General features: G+C 37.6%; 1 protein-coding gene across 18 annotated transcripts in view; it reads right to left on the bottom strand.

Annotated features, from left to right (window-relative positions):
• Positions 1 to 21,414, bottom strand: part of PTPRD (protein tyrosine phosphatase receptor type D) — a 1,875,536-nt gene that overhangs the window by 365,196 nt on the left and 1,488,926 nt on the right. For all 18 annotated transcript variants that reach the window (XM_074361573.1, XM_074361575.1, XM_074361574.1 and 15 more), the window contains one exon: positions 14,539 to 14,705. In XM_074361573.1, the coding sequence (XP_074217674.1) occupies positions 14,539 to 14,602 (64 nt within the window). In that variant the 5' untranslated portion in view covers positions 14,603 to 14,705. The remainder of the gene's footprint in view (positions 1 to 14,538; positions 14,706 to 21,414) is intronic.

Here is a 21,414-nt window from a genome sequence, read left to right as displayed (position 1 = left end):
AGTATTAGTGTGGCTTAGTCATTTTTAACTCAAGTGAGTATGTGAAAATTAGGGATACTTCCCCCATCTATATCTGTACTTCAAGCCTCTCTAGGAAAATCAGAAAATCCTGGACATGCATTCCCAAATGACAAGAAGAGACTGGGTGGCAGTTGCTTCACACATGAAATCCAGCATAAACTTTCCAAAGAATTGCCCTGCTGCTTCATTAATGAACTTTACCTGACTGGTCACCGTGGGCATTGAATTTGCTACCCCTGCCTGTATTCAAGGCCCAGTTTTGGAATGAGGGCAAGGAGGCAGGATCTGAGATGAGTAAATACACTTTCTCTGGGCACGGAAAGTGAGAACTTTAGACAAACTAAAATTAGAGTTTGTCTATAAATTCTGTCTAAAAGTAAGGTATGGCAACTATGAGAAGTGTTAGGAGAAACACAAAAACCATAATAAAGTGCATTAGATGTATTGGCAGAGGAGGACTGGGATAGTGGGGAAGAGAAATACATAAAGAAGTCTACACTCTTCTGGCTACTTCTCCTGTCTACCTGTTCCCTCTACGACTCATTCAGTACTTACCAAGTTCAACCCATCACAAAATCCAGCAAGGTTTTAATTCTCTTAAATACGTTTGTAACTGGCCCCTCTTTATCGTATAGCTGGTGACACTTACCCTACTCGATTTTACAGCAACTCACCCTCAAGTTCATCCTCTGCACAACTGTCAGCAATCTATCAAAAATGTACATTGGACCACATCACTTTCCAGTTTAAACGTTTTCATTGCTTCCTTTATTAGGTGTCAATGCCAGGCTGTGCTTGAAAATTAACTAAGGAACAGTTTTTAAAAAACACCTATGCTAGGTCTTCACCTTAATATAGTTTGATTTAATTGGTCAGTGTGAGACATGACAGCTCTACTTTATCCCCAAGGGATTCCAAAGGATCATCAGGTTGAGAATCACTGACCAGGCAAGCTCCAGGCTCCTTAGCTTTGCCTTAATGCCCTCCAGTATTTCTGTCTAAAGCATACCTGCTTTCATGTTCCCCACAAATTCCAACAACCTGCTACTAGCAACACCCTGTGCACATGTCTACTACTGCACACACTTCCTTGTGTTGTCATTATCTATTTGTTGCCTCTCCCACTATGCTGAGAGCAGTGACTTAGCTCAGGTTTCTTGTTACCTACAAGTACCCGGGACACAGTGGGTACTAAATAAGAGTGGACAAAGACCACAGAAGAGATGGAGCTAGAAGAGGAGATAAGATTCAGAATGGCAAAGCTGTGCAGTCAGAATGGGAGAGGAGGATACCAGCAAAGCTGGAAAACTAGAAAGCACTTCTTCAGCTAAACAGAATGTTGGTGACTATAAGTAATTCGAGAAAGCTTCTTTTAGGCCACAAAGAGGTGCCTAGCAGCCTGAGTAAATACCCCAAAGGGAAGTGAGCCGATTTATTCCCTGCCCAGTGGTGGCGTCAGACACATTTGTTAAACTGCAAATTCTCTGGAGAAAAGAGATCCCAGAATACAAGCAATTGTTTCATTATTATGATCATAATACCCTTCCTGTTTCCAGCTCTCATTCCAAATCAGAACAATTAAAATGCAAAAAGAATTACGTGTTCTGCAATTGCTAAATGATCTTTTTATATCCCTTTGCTGATGTAGTCTTGATTATTTCAGAAACAGTAGTTCTCCACAGTGGTTTCGGCCTCTTCCTTCAAATGATTCACGCAGTGGGGCTCTCACGCTTTCCCTTGAGATTTTACTCCAGAGTCGAATAGACTTAACCATTAGTCATGTTCCTTCATATTCAGTCAAGATTTTTGTTGAATCTAATTAGTCCTCTTTCTTCATACAACTCTAAACAACTTCCAACCTTATGAGAATATGGTTATGCCTTTCATACTTTTTCAGGAACCTGTGCCTTCTAGTAGCTGCCAGAACAAGCCGGCAATAGCTGGTAATTTAAATTTTCCCAGGTGAGTCAGGGATTGCAGTAGCAATCAATCGCAAACCATCCCCTCTCTGTGCCCCGTGAAGGCCTTTCAATTTGCTGACATAGTGGATCATAAGTGTTATTTCTGAGCACTGCTGCTGGGTCACTGGTGCTTTCTTGTTAGAGTCTTATTTTGCTTTTGATTTATGAGCACTGAGATGGTACAGAGGACAGCTATACCAGAAGCAGCCATGATGTGATCAAATTCACCATGACGTTTCTGTTTCTGCTTTTGCTTGCCTTTATGAAACCAATATCAGGCTTCAATACCCATGATTACAAACCTGTTTCTTTATAGACCCTGTTATAACATGCCCATTAAATGGAACACTTCCTAGCACTTTTTTCTCTATATTTAAGATGTTCATAGCTCCAAATGTCAGGCTCAGAGTGCAATGAAAACCATCCCACAGCTAATAAATTATTCATTTGTCAGGAGTTTGCAATTTGGAGTGGCACTAACAGCCCTAACAGCCGAGTACCTGAAGCACCCCCAAAAGACATAAAGCGCAGTAACATGCAAAGCTTCTTCTGCATAAATTCTAAAGGTTAAGTGCTATTAAACATCTCTGTTTATCAAGAGATGTGCTCCTTGAACTTATTTATTCTAATTAATCTGCTCCCAATAAACATTACTAAGAAAGTGAAGTGCTAAAAGAGGCTAACCAAACCCGTCTCCTTCCTTTAACTAATCTCATCAGGTTAAAACAAGGTCTTCTGCTAATAAACATTCTCTACTCCCCACTCTCTGGTGAGAACCTGAGAGTAAGGTCAAAAGCAGGGGTCATCAAGCCTTGACCCTCAGCCCAAAGCCGGCTCACTGGACCGGTTTGTAAATTAAGTTTGATTGGAACACCGCCATCCCACATACTTATGTAATGTCTGTGACTGTCTTCTTGTTCTAATGGCAGATTTCACAGTGGTTACATACACTGCATGGCTCACAAACTCAAAAATGTTTACTGTATAGTCCTTGGCAAAATCACTTGCCAACCTCTGGTCAAAAGGTAAGCAAAATGTGGAAAGATTTCAGAAATTTAGCACACAATAGGGCTTTAACTGCTGTGTATCAATGTGTTCATCTACTCAAAAAAGGACTGCCTTTAAATGCTTGTTACTGAGAATGTCATCTGTGGTACAGGGCCAAAGAAGATAGACTAAAGCAACGACAGGTCCAAGGTTGCTCCTCAAGTCGGTAGATGCTTCATTCTGATGACAGTGAAGACCATGTGTTCCAGTTATTTATTGCTGTTTTTATTTATTTATTCCAAACCACCTCAAAACTTGCTTTAGGCAAGTATTTCTTTGCACACGATTCTGTCACTTGGGCTTCAGCTGGGCAGTTCTTCTCCTTGTCTCACTTGAGGTCACTTCCATGGCTTGTGGTCATCAGGAGGAGGTGGGACTCTGGATGGAAAGCCGAGATGGCTTTGCTCACATATCTGGCTCTTCACCTGGATGGCTACAATATGTGTGGGCTGTCTGGGCATCTCTTTCTCTCCCTCCAGCAAGATAGCTGGGCGTCTTCCTGTGATAACACCAGGTGGCAGAGAGTAAACATAGAAGCTTCCAGATTTCTAAGGGTTAGGCCCAGGCTAAGTGTAGCTTCACTTCTACAGTGATCTGCAGGTCAAAGCACCTCAAGGAACTAACCCACATTCAAGGCAAGGGGAATCTGACACCACCTTGAGAGGAGCTTTAAAACACTTTGGCCATGATTTCCAATTGACTAGAACATGACTAGGAGGATGGTCACATCATGCTTCTGGTGATAAAATCTTGAAGGCAGGCCCTCCTGCTGACAATTTCAAATCAAATTGCCAGATAAGAGCGACAAGGAAGCTTAATGAATAATGAAAGTCATTTTATAATAAACACTAGTTTCACAAATTGCAAAGTTTTCCAAATTGATAGTATTTTCTTCTTTCCTAACTGAAACAAGACAGAAGCCTTTCTGTAAGTCACCCTATGTTTCTCTAATTCTAACACAGTGTATAAACTGTGAACATGGTCTAATCTCTCCTCAATGACTCTGAATCCTCACTCTATTAGTGAAGTTGCTGCACAACTACAATGGATAAGGGATTCCGGGGTCTGCGAGGTAGTGGCATCCCTTAGGCATTTTGAGTACTTGTGCCTACTTTTTTTTATAACTGCTCTGCCTCTTTCCTGTGCAAGGAGTCAAAAGAGCCGAGTTGTAGAACCTTCTCTACCCCCTGCTTACCTTTTTGCTCCAGGCAGGTCGTCTGCTATGACCCTTGGTTTCTTTTATCTGAAAGGTAAGGATGATAAAAGGTATCCTGCCTACTCCTAGAGTATTTAGGAACAAATCAGATTAAAGATATAAATTGTTGAAAAATTATACAAAAGGGAGGTATGATCACGATCATTACTATGAGATAAAATTGGATTTTCTTGCTAAAATAAAATAAAAATAATATATTAACAAAATTAATTTAATAACCTATAAAATACATAGTTAATATAATAATGATAATGGCTAATATTTATTTAGTGTTTACTACGTGTGAGGCATAGATTTGAGTTAAGATTGAATCTTCACAGCAACCACAGTTACCATGCACTACTCCAAAACAACAAAACTGGGACATGAAGTTGGGCAATCTGTTTCCGGTCATAGAGGTATTAAACAAAACCATGATTTTTCTTTCTCAGTTTGCATAGCTCATTTCAAGAGCTTGTGAAAGGCCTATCATATTTCAGACAAAATTGCCCCCTTTTGTTAAAAAGGTAGCATCTCCCTCTTCTAATCTCTGGACCAACATGCTGTACCAGAGCTTACGCATTATTACGACTCTTAACCAGAGGTAATTCTGTCCTCCAGGGGACATTCAGCAATATCTAAAGATACCTTGGTCAGCATAACTGGGGGCCAGAGTGTTACTGGGTAGAAGCCAAGGATGACGCTCCACATCCTGTAATACACAGGGCAGTCCCCCCGCCACACACATGAAGAATGATAGAGCCCAAAATGTCAGTAGTGTCAAGCTTGAGAAACCCTGGGCTACACTGACAGCATAAACACAGTGGTGAGAGATTTCACTTAACATTCAGCACATAAGTTATAATACAAATCCATGAAATGGATGCTTTTTTTCTTGTTTGATGCTGCCTAAAAAAGGTATATATTGCTTCATTCCTTGAACTGAAAATCATGAAAATAGTGAAAGTGCTAGATAATTGATTCCTGCATACATAAAGCATTATGGCTTATATGATGGAATGAAAATGAAACTTCGTTGACCACCTACTATGCATCAGAAGCTCACAGCACTTTGCATATAGGATTTCATTTAAATCTCACAGGAATCTGTGAGACCTTTGAGCAGAAGAATTGAGAAAACTGTTTCAGGTAAGCAAAGGGACCAAAATTTAAGCCAAATATGGTTGCTAATCCCATGCACTATTTTAGAGAAAACACATTTAAGTTATGGTTTAATAATCCTTTATTTATTTATTACCCTACATATCCCCTGGTCTTAAAACTAAGTCCAAATATGTTAAATCATATAAGCAATAGTGTTTTTTTCACCACATCAAAGAGGTTTACCAGGAAAGAGTTTATTAAAATTCACCTATCGAGAGAATATACTTTCCATACAGCAATCAAGAATCCTATTACTATAACCTTGACTAAATGGAAGCACATAGGAGAAAAGCCCTATTCAAGTTCCCTTCCCTGCAAGTCTATGTCGGCCACTGCCTCCAATCACAGCCCTGCTGTCCATATGAACCCTCCTTAGTCCTCTCCAACTATGGCTGTGGATGACGTGTTGATTTAATTATCTGTTTCCAACGTAAAAGTACCTGCTTTAAAAGGAAAACAAAACTGGCCCGAGCTAATGAGCTAAACGTAGATACATTTGCTTTTGTTAACCAAAGGCTTTTGTGTTCAAAGTCTATACTGGAAGGCACGAAGGAAATTTCAGTCCAGCAGTTTAGAAAATGAATTTATATCCTGATCAGAAGATTGCACCAACCCTTCAATGTACTACTTGTGAAAGAAAAACTTACTTTGTTCCAGTGATAGTGGTGCCCAACTCAAGCTTCACAGGTCAATATCCCAAGAATATGTCAGTTTCCTTACACACTCACCGAGCAATCCAGTTCCTGCCAAGGCCTATGGGACCACCTGCCCCAGCCCCTTCCTCCTTCTCCTAAGTATGTCTTCTCACACGCTGTGCTTCAGTCTCCTGGATTTTATTTTGTTCTCTGAACACACTAGGCTTCTTCTTTCCTTAAGGCTTTTGTGAATCACTGTTCCCCCTTCCTGAATACTCTGAACTTCACTTTTTCATGGCTGATCCCTTCCCATCACTCAGCTTATGTGTCATGTCTCACTAAGCAACCCCTTCCTTGATATAAAATGAAGGACTATGCTGTCCCCTCCCCTAATATGCCCTCTTACTCTCACAGCACATCACGCTGTTTCATTACCTCCGAAGGGTAACTATCGAAGTCACATTGTTCGTTTACCTTTCATCCATAACCTTGCCTTGCTACACATCTCCTCCCTCCCTGCCCAGCCCTGCTCCAACCAGAAACTAAATTCTGTGATAATAAGAATCAGTATCCAGCTTGTTTGGGGCACACAAGTAAGCATTTACTGAGTGAAATATTACTTTAAAATTAAATGTTGTGATTTAAATTTACTTTTAAAGGATTCATACAGATATTAGAGGGGGTTTCTCCCTATCAACCTGAAATCACTATTGATTAAAGCTTTGAATGCCTTCCCCACTCTTTTTTAAACACCTTTAATAACAGGTGTTTGCAGTTTGTTAACTGTTTTGAAAAAAGCAAGTTGAAAACTTTTATTACAAATTAAAAATTAAGTCCTTAAAAATCTCAGCTTGACCAAATATAAAACAATTTAAAAATCTTTAAAAGTGTACTGAGAAAATCCAGGCTCTTTTTTTCCCCCCACATTTGTCATTACCAAAAAGAGCTTCTAGGGAAAAAAAAAAAAAATTAAAATCCTAGGCTATATAAGGAATGTAGATAGTTCTAACGATCTGGTCAACAGGCAAAAAGCAATACTTAAAGTCTGCCCCTTTTAGTGATAAACAATAGAAATTTTGTTTTCTCACTCCTTTATAAGGTTCTTGGACATTTATTTAGCAGTAACAAAAACTAAGAAAGAAAAACAATTGAAATGTATTTAGTTTAATCAATTTGTTACACTTTCTGTGCTTACAGCTCAAAAGTAATATACTGTGATTTTTTATGTAAACTGAAGTTTTTTGAAGACGTAAGTACTTAGTATATTTTAATGTCACATTTAATAACTGTAGTATAAAAGACGTCACAACACTATGTTGTGATTATGCAAAATCCATCACAAATTGGAGTGAATTTAAAACTTTTGTCAGAGGACAAAACTAAATTAAAATACCTTTTGTAGTAGGATTTTGAACTTCATTCACAATTTTAAACTAATTCTGATTCCAGAGTATTTTTTTTACAAATATTAACATAAAGGTAAGATTAAAATAAAATAACCTGAAGTCAACAACCAAAAAGAGACATTATGAAATGTGCAGTGATATATTTTTTGGGGGAAAAAAAATGACCTGCTAAAAATAAAGGATTACTTGTCCCTTATTAACTTGGTTTTTTCTTTTACTCAGAATTATAATAGTCTGTTGGTAGCTCAAGTTTTACAAGAATGCATCACCATAAAAATCAACTAAAATTATTTGTTAAGTTTCAAGGTAGTCTGGCCTGCCTTACCCTCATCACCTGGTACCCTCTTTTCCTTAACTTCCAACTAGCTTCTTATAAGATCTCAAGGCCACTCTCCACTGGCCTGGCTCCAAAGCATTTCTCCATCCTGCAGCAAGGATGTGTTTTTGTTTTTGTTTTTTTAATACAATAGCTTCTCTCACCCCCCTAGCCATCCTTACAATAAAAACCAAAACCTTGGACAAATTCTATGATGCTTTGCAATAGATGGTCCTGATTACTGGTCTAGCCTTATCTGAATTCTGGGATCCAATCACATCAATTCTTTCAGTCCCCAGAATACACTAGGTTAGCCTCTCTTGGGGTATAAGAGCAAGTTCTTTCTTGAACCTTAACAGCTCTTTCAGGTGTAATTTAGTTAACTTCTATTCATCCATCAGATGTTAGCTCAAAAAATCTGAGAGAGCTATGCATGTGATCAAATTTAACAGAACTATATATATATATCTTTTTTTTTTAGTTGATGTAAAAGCTAGTGAAATCTGTAGTTTAGTTAATAGTGTGGTGCCAATGTTGATTTCCTGACTTTGATAATGTATTGTCATTAGGTAATATACTATTACTGGGGGAAACTGGGTGAAGGGTACATGGGCAATTTCTCTACAATTTTTAACTTACATTTAAGTCTAAAGTTATTTAAAAATAAAAAAAACCCTCACCTTCAGGAAAGCTCTTTATTTTTCTTCCGAATAGATGAGGGACTAACCTCCCTATTTTCTTCCCTTATAAGGTTTATCACAGTTAGAAAACATGAAAAGTTTGAGATTAATGTTAAATATTTGTCCATTTCACTAGAGTTTAAACCTTTTAGGGGAACGGGTCATATCTCTTTATCTCACCATTGTATACTCAGTAGTTACCCCAATGCTTGACACAGGAAATGTGTCCAGTAAAGATTTATTAAAGGGACTATTAAATATGTGAATGAGCCAATCAGTCAATGCCCTTAGGAGACATAAATGAATATATAAAGATATATATTTACATTTTTAAAAGTTACTGCTCAAATCATAAAGTTAATAGGATAATCAGTGTCAACGAGATCTAAACATGGATGCTTCTAATTTGGAAATGATGTAAGCTGATGAGAACTGAGAAAAAAAAAAAAACAGTAACTAACATCTAGTGAACATTTAATCCTATTATTTCAAATGCTTTGCAAGCAGTTCTCTATTTAATTCTTTTCATAACCATATCAAGTGTGTGCCATTTTTCATCTTCATTTTACAGATGTGAGGCACACAGAGATTTGTAACTTGCACATGGTCAGAACACCTATACAGCAGAGGCAGGGTTTGAGCACTAACACTAGTACTCCAGCTTCAGAGTCCATATTCTTAAGCCCTACTTCCTGCCTGGAGATAAAATCTGAGAATATGGTTTGGACGAGTTCTGAAAAATGAGCTTTGAATTCTGAAGGAAGGTTACAAGCTGGTGTGGGACCACACTTCTTTAAATCTGTATACTCCCATCATTATGTACAAAGCTTTTCATGTATCAGGGGCATGTGGACACACACACACACACGTTTGGTGAATATAAAAATGAAGCTAAAGCAAACTGAGGAAAAGACAAAAGACAAAATTATAGGTAGGAGAAATGGCTTCCACCCAACCACCAGTACTTTTCTCTTTGATTCTTTACTTCAAGATGGACGCTGGCTGGGTTCTCTGAATGAACTGAAGCTGACAAGATGGGCAGAAGAGTGGGGGCTCCCAAACAAGTCAAGGTTATCTGAAATAAGGTAAAGAGCAGCTATGTGAGGAAAACTAAAGAAACTAAGAATGTGATGGGAAGGAAATGAGGAAATCATAGCACAATATAATCAAATCTCACCAGGCTATTAGCAATAACAAGAAGTAATTCACAAATGCTTCAGATACTGTTCCACCCTTTGAGCTGGGGGCCTCATCACAAATAGAGATCAGAAATAACAATGTGTCATACTGTGGATTTAAAAAAAAAAGCAAGTCCCTCTACAGGCAATAAAATGCTTTGAAGTGTTCACATTTGTTGATTTTGTGACATATTCTTAACCTTACTAGGTAGGTACAGCTCTGCTGGGAGCAATTAATTCGGAAAGCTACGGAAAACTCTGCAATGGGACTAAAGGATCAGTAAAATAGCTGGAATGTTTTCCTTGCCACAGACAGCTGGATGCTGCTAATTTTGCTACTTTACAGTGAGGGGAGGAATGAGTTGGGAGCAGCGAGGTTTTTATTTTGCCACACCTCTGTAAATTCAGAGAAAAGGAAAACAAGGAAGGCACCGAGATGCATGGAAAATGAACTGGCTTTCTTCCTGCTCTCCTTAATAAGCACATCTACTCTAAACGGCCTGAAGGAACCAGCACATTTTTCATCCAGGTGACATATATCAAAGGGGGTCTAACCTGAGAGCTGGGTTAAGCAGCAGTTTTCCTTTTCTTTTTAAAATAGCTTTATTGGAATACGATTCACGTGATACACAGATCACCCATTTAAAACATTCAATGGCATTAATATATTTATACTACATCAGTACCATCACCCCACTCTAATCTTAGAACATTTTCATCATTCGGAGCAATTTACCTTTTAAAAGATGATTAAATGCTCTGTGATATAAATACACACATACAAACATACATATATATACACTCAAACATTCATAATCTAAAATGAAAACAAAAGGACATTTTTAATGAGCTAAGGATGTTCTTAGTCTGCTGGAAAACCTGGTTTATCAACTACCTAAAATGCTGATAATCTGTAGATCAAATTAAATAATTTTAGCACAGTACCTAAAACAAGTGCTCAATAAAAATCTTAGCTGAGTGTTTTTGAATCATGATATAACATAACATTTATTAAACATCTACAGTGTGTTATCTGCTGAGCTAGGTTTTACATTAATTCATTCAATCCTCATAAAACCCATGAGTACTGTACTGTACCATCATCATCATCACTCATCATCCACATTTTTAAGACAGGAAAACAGGCAACGAGCATGATGCGTCATGCTCCTGATGACAAAATGACAGCTAGAATTTAAAACCAGACCCTGGTTTCAGAGCTTACTTTCTTAACCAACACCCCAGCTGCCCATCAGAAAATAAGTAAGGAAAATACAATTATCTTATAGCATAGATATCAGTCTATTCTCTAATGCCAAAGAAATAAAGAATTTCTATTGCATACAGGGATGTAATACCAAAGAGTGGATAAAAGAAACCTAATTGCTTTCATCTAGGATGGAAAGACGGTGAGTAGAGAGAGACTACAGGGAGGTCCCTGAACAGTAAGGAAGGAAAATTAGGGCGTGTTCACCGTCTGAGACAGAAAAACGGCAAAGAGCAACAGGAAAAGGATGAGCTAAACCATTCTAGGAATTAAACTATGAAGAGCTATGTTTCTAATAAAAATCCAGTAAACACTCAGGTCCAATTACAGTGGCCAGGAAGTACAAACTCAGGTCTAGAATATAAGCAATTTCATTAGAGTGAAACCAGCTTGAGGAAAGAAGGTGCTAATAGCAGGTTCTTGCTCTGCATCAAGTTGTTTTTTCTTCTAATGACTGGTAAATTGTAAATTAAAGCTACACAAAGTTCCAGAAACTATTATGAAAACTCAGCCAAAAGAAGAATATTCACCAAGATTACACTAACATAATACAACCTAAATTCATCGATAATTTATACGCACCTTATCCCTGAATTGACCTGAATCAAACCACTACAGAAAACCGGTCAGCTTGGCAAGAGGAAGGGCTACCACTAGTGCTCACATTTGACTCTTTCCTGAGACCACAGCTCTACCATGTGTACGTGCACTAAAGAAACAACAAGCCAAATCATTTTGAGTATTCCAGACACAGGAATTGAAAAGAAAAAGGATCCAAGCACACACACATCGAGCCTTTTAAAATAATAGTGGGGATCTATAGAACACTTTAAAATTGGCAATGGCAAAGACTACAATTTTCTGATAAAGGGATATTATCACAATTTTTCAACCTGGGTTTTAACCAAGGCTCACAGGAACTCTCTTACTTAATGCAAAGTCACAGCAGCACTTTGCTACCATGTTCCACACAGCAGATTATAATCCTGACTCCCAGCTCTTTGGAGTTAATCATTTCAGTAGCGAGATGAACACATTAACAGGGTACCAGAGAGTGGCTTCTTTCTACTCCCTACCTGCATGTAATTCTCTTCTTCAAAAGAGAACGTATTTAAAACAAAAACAAACAAACAAACAAACAAACAAAAAAAACCCCAAAAAACCGACTCCATAGTTCTCAAATGGCTCTCACAAGCTACTATTAAATTTTGAAATATAACTCCTGATCTCTTGTATGAATACAAAATACAGTTAGGGGAAAGAAAATAACAAATATGGTTAGATGTGCTAATCAAAGTACAGGGAAACAAACCAGTGACACGGGTAATAGAAGCCTAAGAAATACCATCATTACATGATTGTGAAGAAATCAAATTTTCTTCAGAGCTACTTATATCTTGTTTTTTTTTTTTTTTCTTTCCAGTGTTTCAAGAGAAGGTCATGGCACAATTCAATGGATTATAATCTAGATCCAATTTTATCAATTGTTGTTTAAACATTGTTAGTGGCTAAAATTATAAATCCAAGTCTGCCATGTGCTTTCATATACCACGAATACCCTCCAAGATTACTAAGGGATGTTCTTTCTTCTTTTAAAATGTACCTAAAAAAATATGGCTTGTTTCTCCTCTTCCGCCAGGAATGCTCAGGTTGCATATGCTGTTCCACAATGCCAAATGAATCCTACAGGGAAAATACCCTACATCAAGGTTGAGTATACAAGGGCAAAGCTAAACAAAATGAACGTGGCAAACAAGAAGCCTGTCCCTCCTTTTAGCTGCATTAGTAAGAGTGAGAGAGAATGGGTTCTTTTTCAGGTTACATCCTGAAGCTGAAAACTGGTATCATGCAAATATACAACACGGTAAATATCTTAACAATTGTTAACTGGGGCCTCTGTTATTTCTTATTTAAGACTTTACTGCATAGGAAGTGTTGAAGGACTACAAGAGGGAGACGAAGAAGGGGAGATGAAAGGAGAAGGCGTAGACGATGATGAGCATCTGCAGATTAGCTTGTTTCTAAAATGTAATTCTAAATTTTACAATACTTGTTCCTGAACTCTTGACATCTGTCAGCCACCTTACACCAGAGAATTAAGCAAAAGCAAAGCCACTCAGTAGAAGAACAGGTTTACTTATCTGGAAGGATGACTTCATGGATCTATGATAATGATATCTACTAAACTTTAAGAAAGTCTCTGAGATCTCCTATTAAACTGGATTCCCTGGGTCTTAATGTGCTTTTGCCAAAAATTCACAAGTGTAAAACAACTTACTTTTTCACTCTAGCCAAAGCAGAAAAAGAAAGCCATATGCCTGATTTCTTCAATAAACTAAATTTAGATTTCAACTTTAAAATACATTTTGACATAAACGGCTTTAAAATAACACAAGCATCTTTCATTTGGGTCTTTTCCCAGTTAATTATTTGCTGGCATTGTACTAGAAATTCCTTGGCTTCACCTTAAACCAACACTCTCAAGTGCTAATTAGGAGACTATATACATTATTAACCAGAGAATGCTGTGCTTAAAACATGCACGTTCCGTATGTATCCTATTATTAACAGTATTCCTTTCACTCCTGGAAAGCTCTCCTTAGAAAATAGAGCCTCTATTTAAACAAAGAAATTGGCTGCTATTAAGGAAATTCTTGTCGAAATACAATTAATGTAAAGGCCAACACGACCCAGGATCCTTGTCTTTGAAACATCCTTAACATGAATCAAATTTAATCTCACTGAAATAGTCAGTGGATGAGAAAGTTAATAACTGCAGATATTACACATTTTAATAATATCCAGCAACTCCCAAAGAGAATGGCCAACTCTCATATGAGCTAAACTACTACCGAGGACAGGACGTATCAGTGAGTACAAGCCAGAGACATGCCTTTTTCCACTACTGTCTCTTTCAAAAGGCCAAAGGACAGATGGGAAAAGAAACACATGCAAACAAGGTAGGCCTAATGATTTCCTAATTACCAAAGAGATACGATCTCCTCGTTAATTGGCGAGCTAATTAATTGACTACAATCTCAGTTTCATAAATTGAGTCTAATAATCACAACTTTGGTGTTTGTACTCCACAGAATTCTCCTCACTCTTCTACACCCTTCATCCAGCCACAAAGTTGTCAGTTCTGCTTGATTTGTTTGAATACGGTACTCCACGACAGCTGTCGGAAACAGTACATTAGAACAGCTGCTATGACAGCTACAAGGGCTTGGGAGTTTAATTGGGCTCAATGTGACATTGTGCATTTTTCTAAACATAGAAATATCCACAAAACTAAAGAAATTTCTAATGGGTCTGAGCAATGTTTACTTATTGGCACCACCAACTGGTTAATCCCAGTTTGAGTTATATCATTGGTCTCATAGTATCTTTGTCACTGGGCTAGTGAGAGTAGCAAAAAAAAGAAAAGAAAAGAAAAGGCAAAACGGTATGAGCAGTTAGATGCACAAGAAAAAGGACATTAAGAAAGAAAGGAAATGGTAAGGAAGTCACATATTTGAAAGGCTGGCTGGTAGCCAAGGAGGATCCCACCAGTGTCTCAGGATTTACTTCCAAAGGAAACATAGTCAGAGACCCTGAGCCGGGTGCCAACTGCAAACAAAACCACTCATTACGGTCACAGCCCCTCAGAGAAAGGGAGAAGGGCTTACTCTCAGCATCCGCGTGGAGGAAGAAGATGAGGAGCAGCAGCAGCAGCCCGGCTACGTGCACCATCCTGCAGCTTGGCACCAGCACACACTGGCAGCTTGGAATCACTGCCTCGGAAGCCGCAGCGAGTCAGGGCGATCTGAAATTTCAGCTGGAACACTTTCAGAGCCTGTAAGGGGAGAGGGAGAGAGAAGAAAGGGAAGAAAACACAAAGACACTTAGATTTCTCACTCTTTTCCTCTCATTCCATCACAACCGCCACGAAAGACACAACCTACCATACATGCACCATAAACTGGAACCATGGCGCCTTTGTATTAGGAAGCAAATAAGTTGGTTTGTAAAATGGGGCAGCCCCTACTTATTTTGTTCCCATGTTCAGGCCATCCTAAAGCCAACAACTCTGAACTTCATTATCCGCTCATGCCACTTTGTGGGCAATGCTCTAGAAGAAGAAACTGTCAGTTCTTAACAAAATGTTGCATGATTACATCAGTGTATGAAAGCACACCAATGCTCTAAGAAACATTTAAGAGAAGCTCCACTTTGTGGGATAAAAGTCTATTATTGACAGAATAATGGAAGTTGCTTTCTTGGCACCAGGTCAAATGACAGTGCTAATTCAACTTCTCCAGCTAAACAGTAGAGGTTAGAAGTTTTTACAGTATTACATGTGGCTTCTTCCCTGAAGACACATCACATTTAAGTCTAGTCTGGCTTCAATAAATCAAAACAATAGCTACCATGAGCCACTTGGATTTAACACGATTTTAATATGCCTTCTGGGCAAGGGGTTAGTTTTCTCAATCTTCTATGTAAAATCAATAAGCCAGAAATTGTTTTTAGAGATCCTACTGCGTGAGAGATATCAGAGTTGCTTCTTAGCACACCTACGTGTCACGAGATACAAAAATGAGTCAGAGTCCATCCTCTATGACTTCCTAGTTAAGTACAGAAAATAAAAGTTACATTGGATGATTAACACAAGTTAATAAGTGACTAGTGCCAGGAAGGAAAGCCAAATAATGACATTAAAGACAGGATCAGCAACAGCATCATGGAAAAGGTGGTGTCTCCAACTGGGCCTTGGAGAACAGGCAGAATTTTATCAATAGGAAGGAAAGGCATTCTGAGAATTCTATGCAGAGGCAGACCAGTGGAAAAGGAACTTTGAAAGAGGGGAGTTGCCTGGTTGGCCTGGAGCAGGGCTTCTCAAATATCTATATGCATTAGAAACACCTGGAAGGCTTATAACTGGGCACCTTCCACCAACCAGTTTGTGGTTCAGTAGGTCTGTGGTACTGTCCAAGAACTTGTATTTCTAACAGGTTTCTGAATGATGTTGGTGCAGCCAGTCCATGCTCCACACTGAGACTACTGGGTTGGTGTAACAGATCCATTCAGAAACCAAAAGAAGAAGAGGCGAAGGAAAATGGTCCAGGCTTAAAGAATAATAGGTCATAGAGAGCCTTGGATGTCAGTCAACCAGGCTTTTTGCAGCAAACCACAGAGGGAGCTATGTCATGTTTCAGAGCAGAACAATATGGAAGTAAGCTTTGAAAAGATTAACTGACAGCTGAATGTGGGATGATTTAGAGAATAGTATTATCAAGAGTCGCAGGTAGGAAGTAACACAGACCTTAAGAGTAATGGTGGTCCTGGTGGGAATGAAAAAGAATGGAAGTGATGACTGACTGGCTCCAAGGAACAATCTGAAGTATGGCTTTTATGGTAATAAATAATCGTTCCTATAGCACCTTCAATAAATCTAGCACAACATCTTATACAGAGTAAGCTCTTAATAGAGAGAGAGCATATTTAATGTTATTGCTTCCTCTATCATTGTGAGAAGAACTTGAGAATGATAATTAAAAATTGTTTGCCAATGATACGGTATACCTTTAAGTTTTGTATGTAGGAATATGTGAAACATGTATAGAATTCTGGACACAAAATACTAAAGATACCCGGAAATAATCTAAAAACTTAAAATAACTTGTACTTTTAAAAAGTATTGTAATGTGGATACTAGAGTGTGTCTTTTTTGAAACTGAGCTTGAGCATGAGAATAACAATTTTTTTAAGATACTATCTTTTTCATTACTATGTATGAATGGTTTGAAAGCAGGAAGATAAAACTAAAAGGAAGAAGGGGATCATTCTAATTATCATTCCACTCAATAGCCGTTTTTTCCCTTTTAAATAGATTTGTGGGTGGCATGAAGAAGCAAATTGGACATAGAAATGCATCTACTTAAAACTAAAAGCTAGCCAGCTGCTCCAAATCAGCTATTGTTATCAATCTCATCTGCAAAACAACTTATCAAGCAGTTCACAGCTATCAAATGTTAAAAATTCTCAAAACTTCATAGAAGAAGTGCTAAAAGCATCAGCTATCTCCCTCTCCCCAGTTCCTGGGCCCCATCCTCATGCCAGCATTTCAAATGATAGCAAAGTCCAGGAGACATCAGTCCTGTCAGACTCAATTTGTGTCTGTGCAAGCGTATCAGAGCCAACTGCTCCAGGAAGGCTCGGTGCAATCACAGAGATGGAGATGTATGAAATGCTCTCCCAGGAACGAGGTGATGTGGCTTTTCGCCTTCTCAACTGAAGAGCCATAAGAAGACTAAATTCTTTCAAAGGAACCTACAAATGTGACCTCTGGACTGGAAACAGTGATGGGATCCAGAAATGAACACAGATACGAACATACCTATTTATACTTAAATGGGCTCTGCCCTTGGCCAAGATATGACAAAAGGAGATCAGAGGTGTGATGATAAGACTGATTCTGACTGTATATTCCAGCCAGTCTCCACTCTGTATCTTGTTTATTACATAGAAACACTGCCAAAAGGAAAATGCTGGCTTGTATATCAGTAAGGTGGAATTTAAATTTTGGAACAAGAATGGGAAATAGATTTTTAAGGAAACATTTTCAGGGAAAATAATGAGGATGAATGAATGTTACAAGTAATTTCCATGAGCCTAAAGAAAGGGTTGACAAGCACTCTGCAGTGAAAAGGTTAAGAAAAGGGGTTTGGAGATACTCAAAATACCATGGTTTAGCTTACATCACAAATTACTCTGCATTTGTCCACTAGCCCTCAGCAGAAGCTAACCTTGTGATTTTTATACACTTTGCCCTTTGTGCCTTCTATTAAGAGGGATGGGCAGATTTGAACCATCTAGATGAGTTCAGAATAAAATTAAAAATATTTAAAAGTCTCTGGTTTCTTATTGCTCACAGCACAAAGATCTTAAGAACAATAATTCTGTTTCCTTCCAATTGGCTGAATATCTACCTTTGTATTTATGTCCATGTGTGGTTAGAGAAGCTAACAGTTCAGAGCACCAGTGTACACAATCTAATTTGAAACGAAACAACAAAAAGTACCCTTGCCTAAGTGACTTAATAAACACTGCTTCAAGTGAGCTCATTAGCTGACACCTACTCAATCTTCAATTTAACACTGGAACCCTTTTCTGTAATATGTCTATTCATATTCAGGCTAATATGAACACTGAAGGATTTCTTTTTTCAGTTTTCTGTATTGTTGGTGTTTCTGTAGATGATGTTAACCTAAGAGAAGAAAAAGCAAAATGAAGCTCTTCTTTTTAAAAAAAAAATATCCTACATGTCCCTAGAGAAATGAGGGATTGTAGGTTTGATGCAGGAAATGTGCAAAATGAGAGTGGAACATCCTGCCGTACTAGGAAGCAAAGAGGTTTTCAGGAACAACCAACAGCTTAGATCCAAAAAGAGGAGTGAAGTTTATGAGGCTCACATCAGCCAAATGTAGGAAAATCTGAGCAACAAAAAGAATACTAACTGTAATTAACTGGAATACATAATATTAAAGTTCATTGGTTTATAATCTTAAAAATTATTTTAGAAATTACATTGGTCAATCTAGGAAAAAGGTAAAGCATCAAATCATTATTCTGAAAAGAGGGAAAGAAAGGGAAAGAACTAAGTTTAAAAACAAAATCTCCATAAGAAGATTAAAAAAAAGATTAAAAAAAAAAAAACACTCCTTTAACTGAAAACTAGATATTGTTTAGCCCTAAATCTTTTACTCCTTTCTGTCTTAAAATAGTCCTATACTTTCAATTCTGGACATCTTAGAGGCAATGATATTTAAGCTGAGCATGTACCCATTAAGTTGGGGGGATGGTGTGGTAAGGAGGAAATCCCAAAATGTAACTTCTTTTTATCAGCCTCCCAAACCAATCAGGCCTTTGTATCAACTAGAACCGGTTTCCAATCACTTAAAAGAAGAAAAAAAGAAACAAAAAGCATTTGTACAGAAGACATACTACCAGGAAACTACGATGTATGAAGGAGATAAAAGCAGGGCTGCTGTGGCTGATGCCAGGAGTGGGGGGTGGTGCCTGGAGTTCAGAGCAAGCCTGGTGGAGACCTCTGAGGGCACCCTGTGAGTTTCCCGTGCTCTCAGCACACACAGAACAAGGACACAAACAGAAAGAGAAAACAGAAAATAGCTTTCAACATTTCACTTATTCATGAGGATTTTCCAAGAGAAGATAATCTCCTAAATATTTTATCATGGTCTACAACAAGAATCCTCCAGCACTATCCAAAAGAACTTTCTGCAGGATAGAAATATTCTTTATCTGTACTGACTAATAATTGACCATTTCAAACATAGCGAGTGCAACTGGGGAAGGAAACATTTTATTGTATTTAAGTTTAAATAGCCCCATGTGGTTGGCAGCTGCCCCACTGGACAGCACAGACTACAGCTTCATTTTTCAACAGCACTGAACAGCACAGCTATAAACAAGGTCTAGGTTTTCTAGGTTGTAAACTGAAATAAAGAGGTGGGAATCCTGAGTCCCTGCAGTCTTGGCTTCCTAATAATTAGACTCTAAGGAGTCACTGTTATGTGAGGAAACCCACTTAACCTCTGGGGTCACTCACACCCCGTCCCTGTCCCTCACTCCGCCAAAAACACTTGTTTCATTTTTCCAAACTACTTCATAGAATGTGATGGATCAATAAGTGGTCAAGTGTGTAACGGGAAAATGTCCAAATAGAAATATTATAATTAAAAAGGAAAAAACAGGTATTTCATATCATCGGTAGAAGAGTTCTATTTCCCACTACCGAAAAGTCGCCGTTTGGGATATAACAGAAATGGGGACTCTGACAGCAAAGGCATGCCGTGTTCCACAGATGGGAAAGGCAGGCATATTTCTACCCGTCCATGTGAAGTAATATCTATAATGTTTGTAAAATAATTAGTATCAGTGAAGGACATGGAAAACACATTCCTCAATACATGCAGCACCAAAAGCTTCATTACAATTATGGGAACCAGTACTGACAAAAAGAAGGGCAACAGAGGAATACTATTAAATTAAACAGTGAAAAATAACTTCACATCCAATGTATTCTGGATAAAATACTTGAATCTAAAAGAACATAAGGAATTACTTTAATGAAATCAATACAAAACTCCTTAAATTGTACTCTATCACATAACAGCATATCCTATCAGAACTCTATTTTGTGCTAAACATGTTTTCATGGCAATAAATTAGGAAAAAAAGAAAAGCCAAGAGAGAGTTGATGAGATATTACATACAAATACACAGTAATAACTCAATCATCTCATTTTTGGCTTAGGCTATGACTTACTGAAGGTGAAGACAGCAGGTGATTTTACGTACACAATAACTTTTTGGCGAAGCCAACTGGATTATAAGAATAACTGAAAAGTAAAACAATGCCTATTAATATGGATACATTAAAGACTCTTCATATGTTTAGTTCTGATGTACAAAGAGAAAAGCCTGTGGTCTGAGTTTTATATAAGATAATTCACGTTTCAAACTACTGTTGACATCATCTCTGTAAGATATCAAATAACTTTATATTCAAGGCACATAAATATTAGTTACTTTCAGAAGTGGGAAAACAACATTATTAACTTTGATGGTTTCTTTCTCCTTCAGGAAGTACGCCATGAGAAATGAGCAGATAGAGGGAAAAAAAAAAACTTATCTCCCTGCCTACCCATTTTTTTCCCTACAAATAGAACTATAATTCTGATTTGAAAAGTAGGCTAGATTTAGAAAAAAGCATCTAATTTTTTAAAATGATTACTGTATGTGGTAACTTCTATCTAGTTTTATATGATGCTAGTGGAAGCTTGCAATGGAAAAGTTAAAATGCAAATCTATTCAACACGCTATTGGACTCTGCTCTTTGTTCCATTCTTCCCAAAATACATTTTTAAAGTGAGAAACTGATCAATCTCACGAAGTATAGACAGATATGTTACCCAGTCACTTCCTACCCAAACAAAAGAACACAGATTAATTAATGGATGTGAAACGTTCATTTCTAATTCATTATTCCTCATTTACTTTTTTGTTATCTTAAAAATCAAAAGGGTCTCTTTTTTAGTGCATGTAAAGTAATATTTTATTTAAAATACATTTTGCTTGTACAATATACTATGCATAATAAGGTTTTGGTTATTACTATATCCATCTTATTTGTTTTATTTATATAAATTTATAGTAGAAATCTAGCAGTACGTGATAATGATTTAACTTTTTTACTATGAAAAGAAAATTTTAAAATTTATTTTGTGGAAAATTTACCACCCCATAATATTTTTCCCTTAATATTAGTCTAAGAACAAAATACAGGGTCTTTTAATAGTTTTTAAATAATTCACTACTAGAGCTCAACAGAATTTGATTTTGCCTACTCACAGGTGTTATTCTGTCTTCTGAGTGATCAAAACTCTGGATCAGTTGCTCTCAACTGAAAATGAGTTTGTCCCTTCCCTAGGAGACAACCAGCAATGTCTGGAGACATTTTTATTGTCACAGTATAAGGG

This window comes from Camelus bactrianus, chromosome 4, assembly GCF_048773025.1.
Source record: "Camelus bactrianus isolate YW-2024 breed Bactrian camel chromosome 4, ASM4877302v1, whole genome shotgun sequence".
Lineage (NCBI taxonomy): Eukaryota > Metazoa > Chordata > Mammalia > Artiodactyla > Camelidae > Camelus > Camelus bactrianus.
The sequence above is the reverse complement of the archived record's forward strand: the minus strand, read 5'-3'. Positions and strand labels throughout refer to the sequence as shown.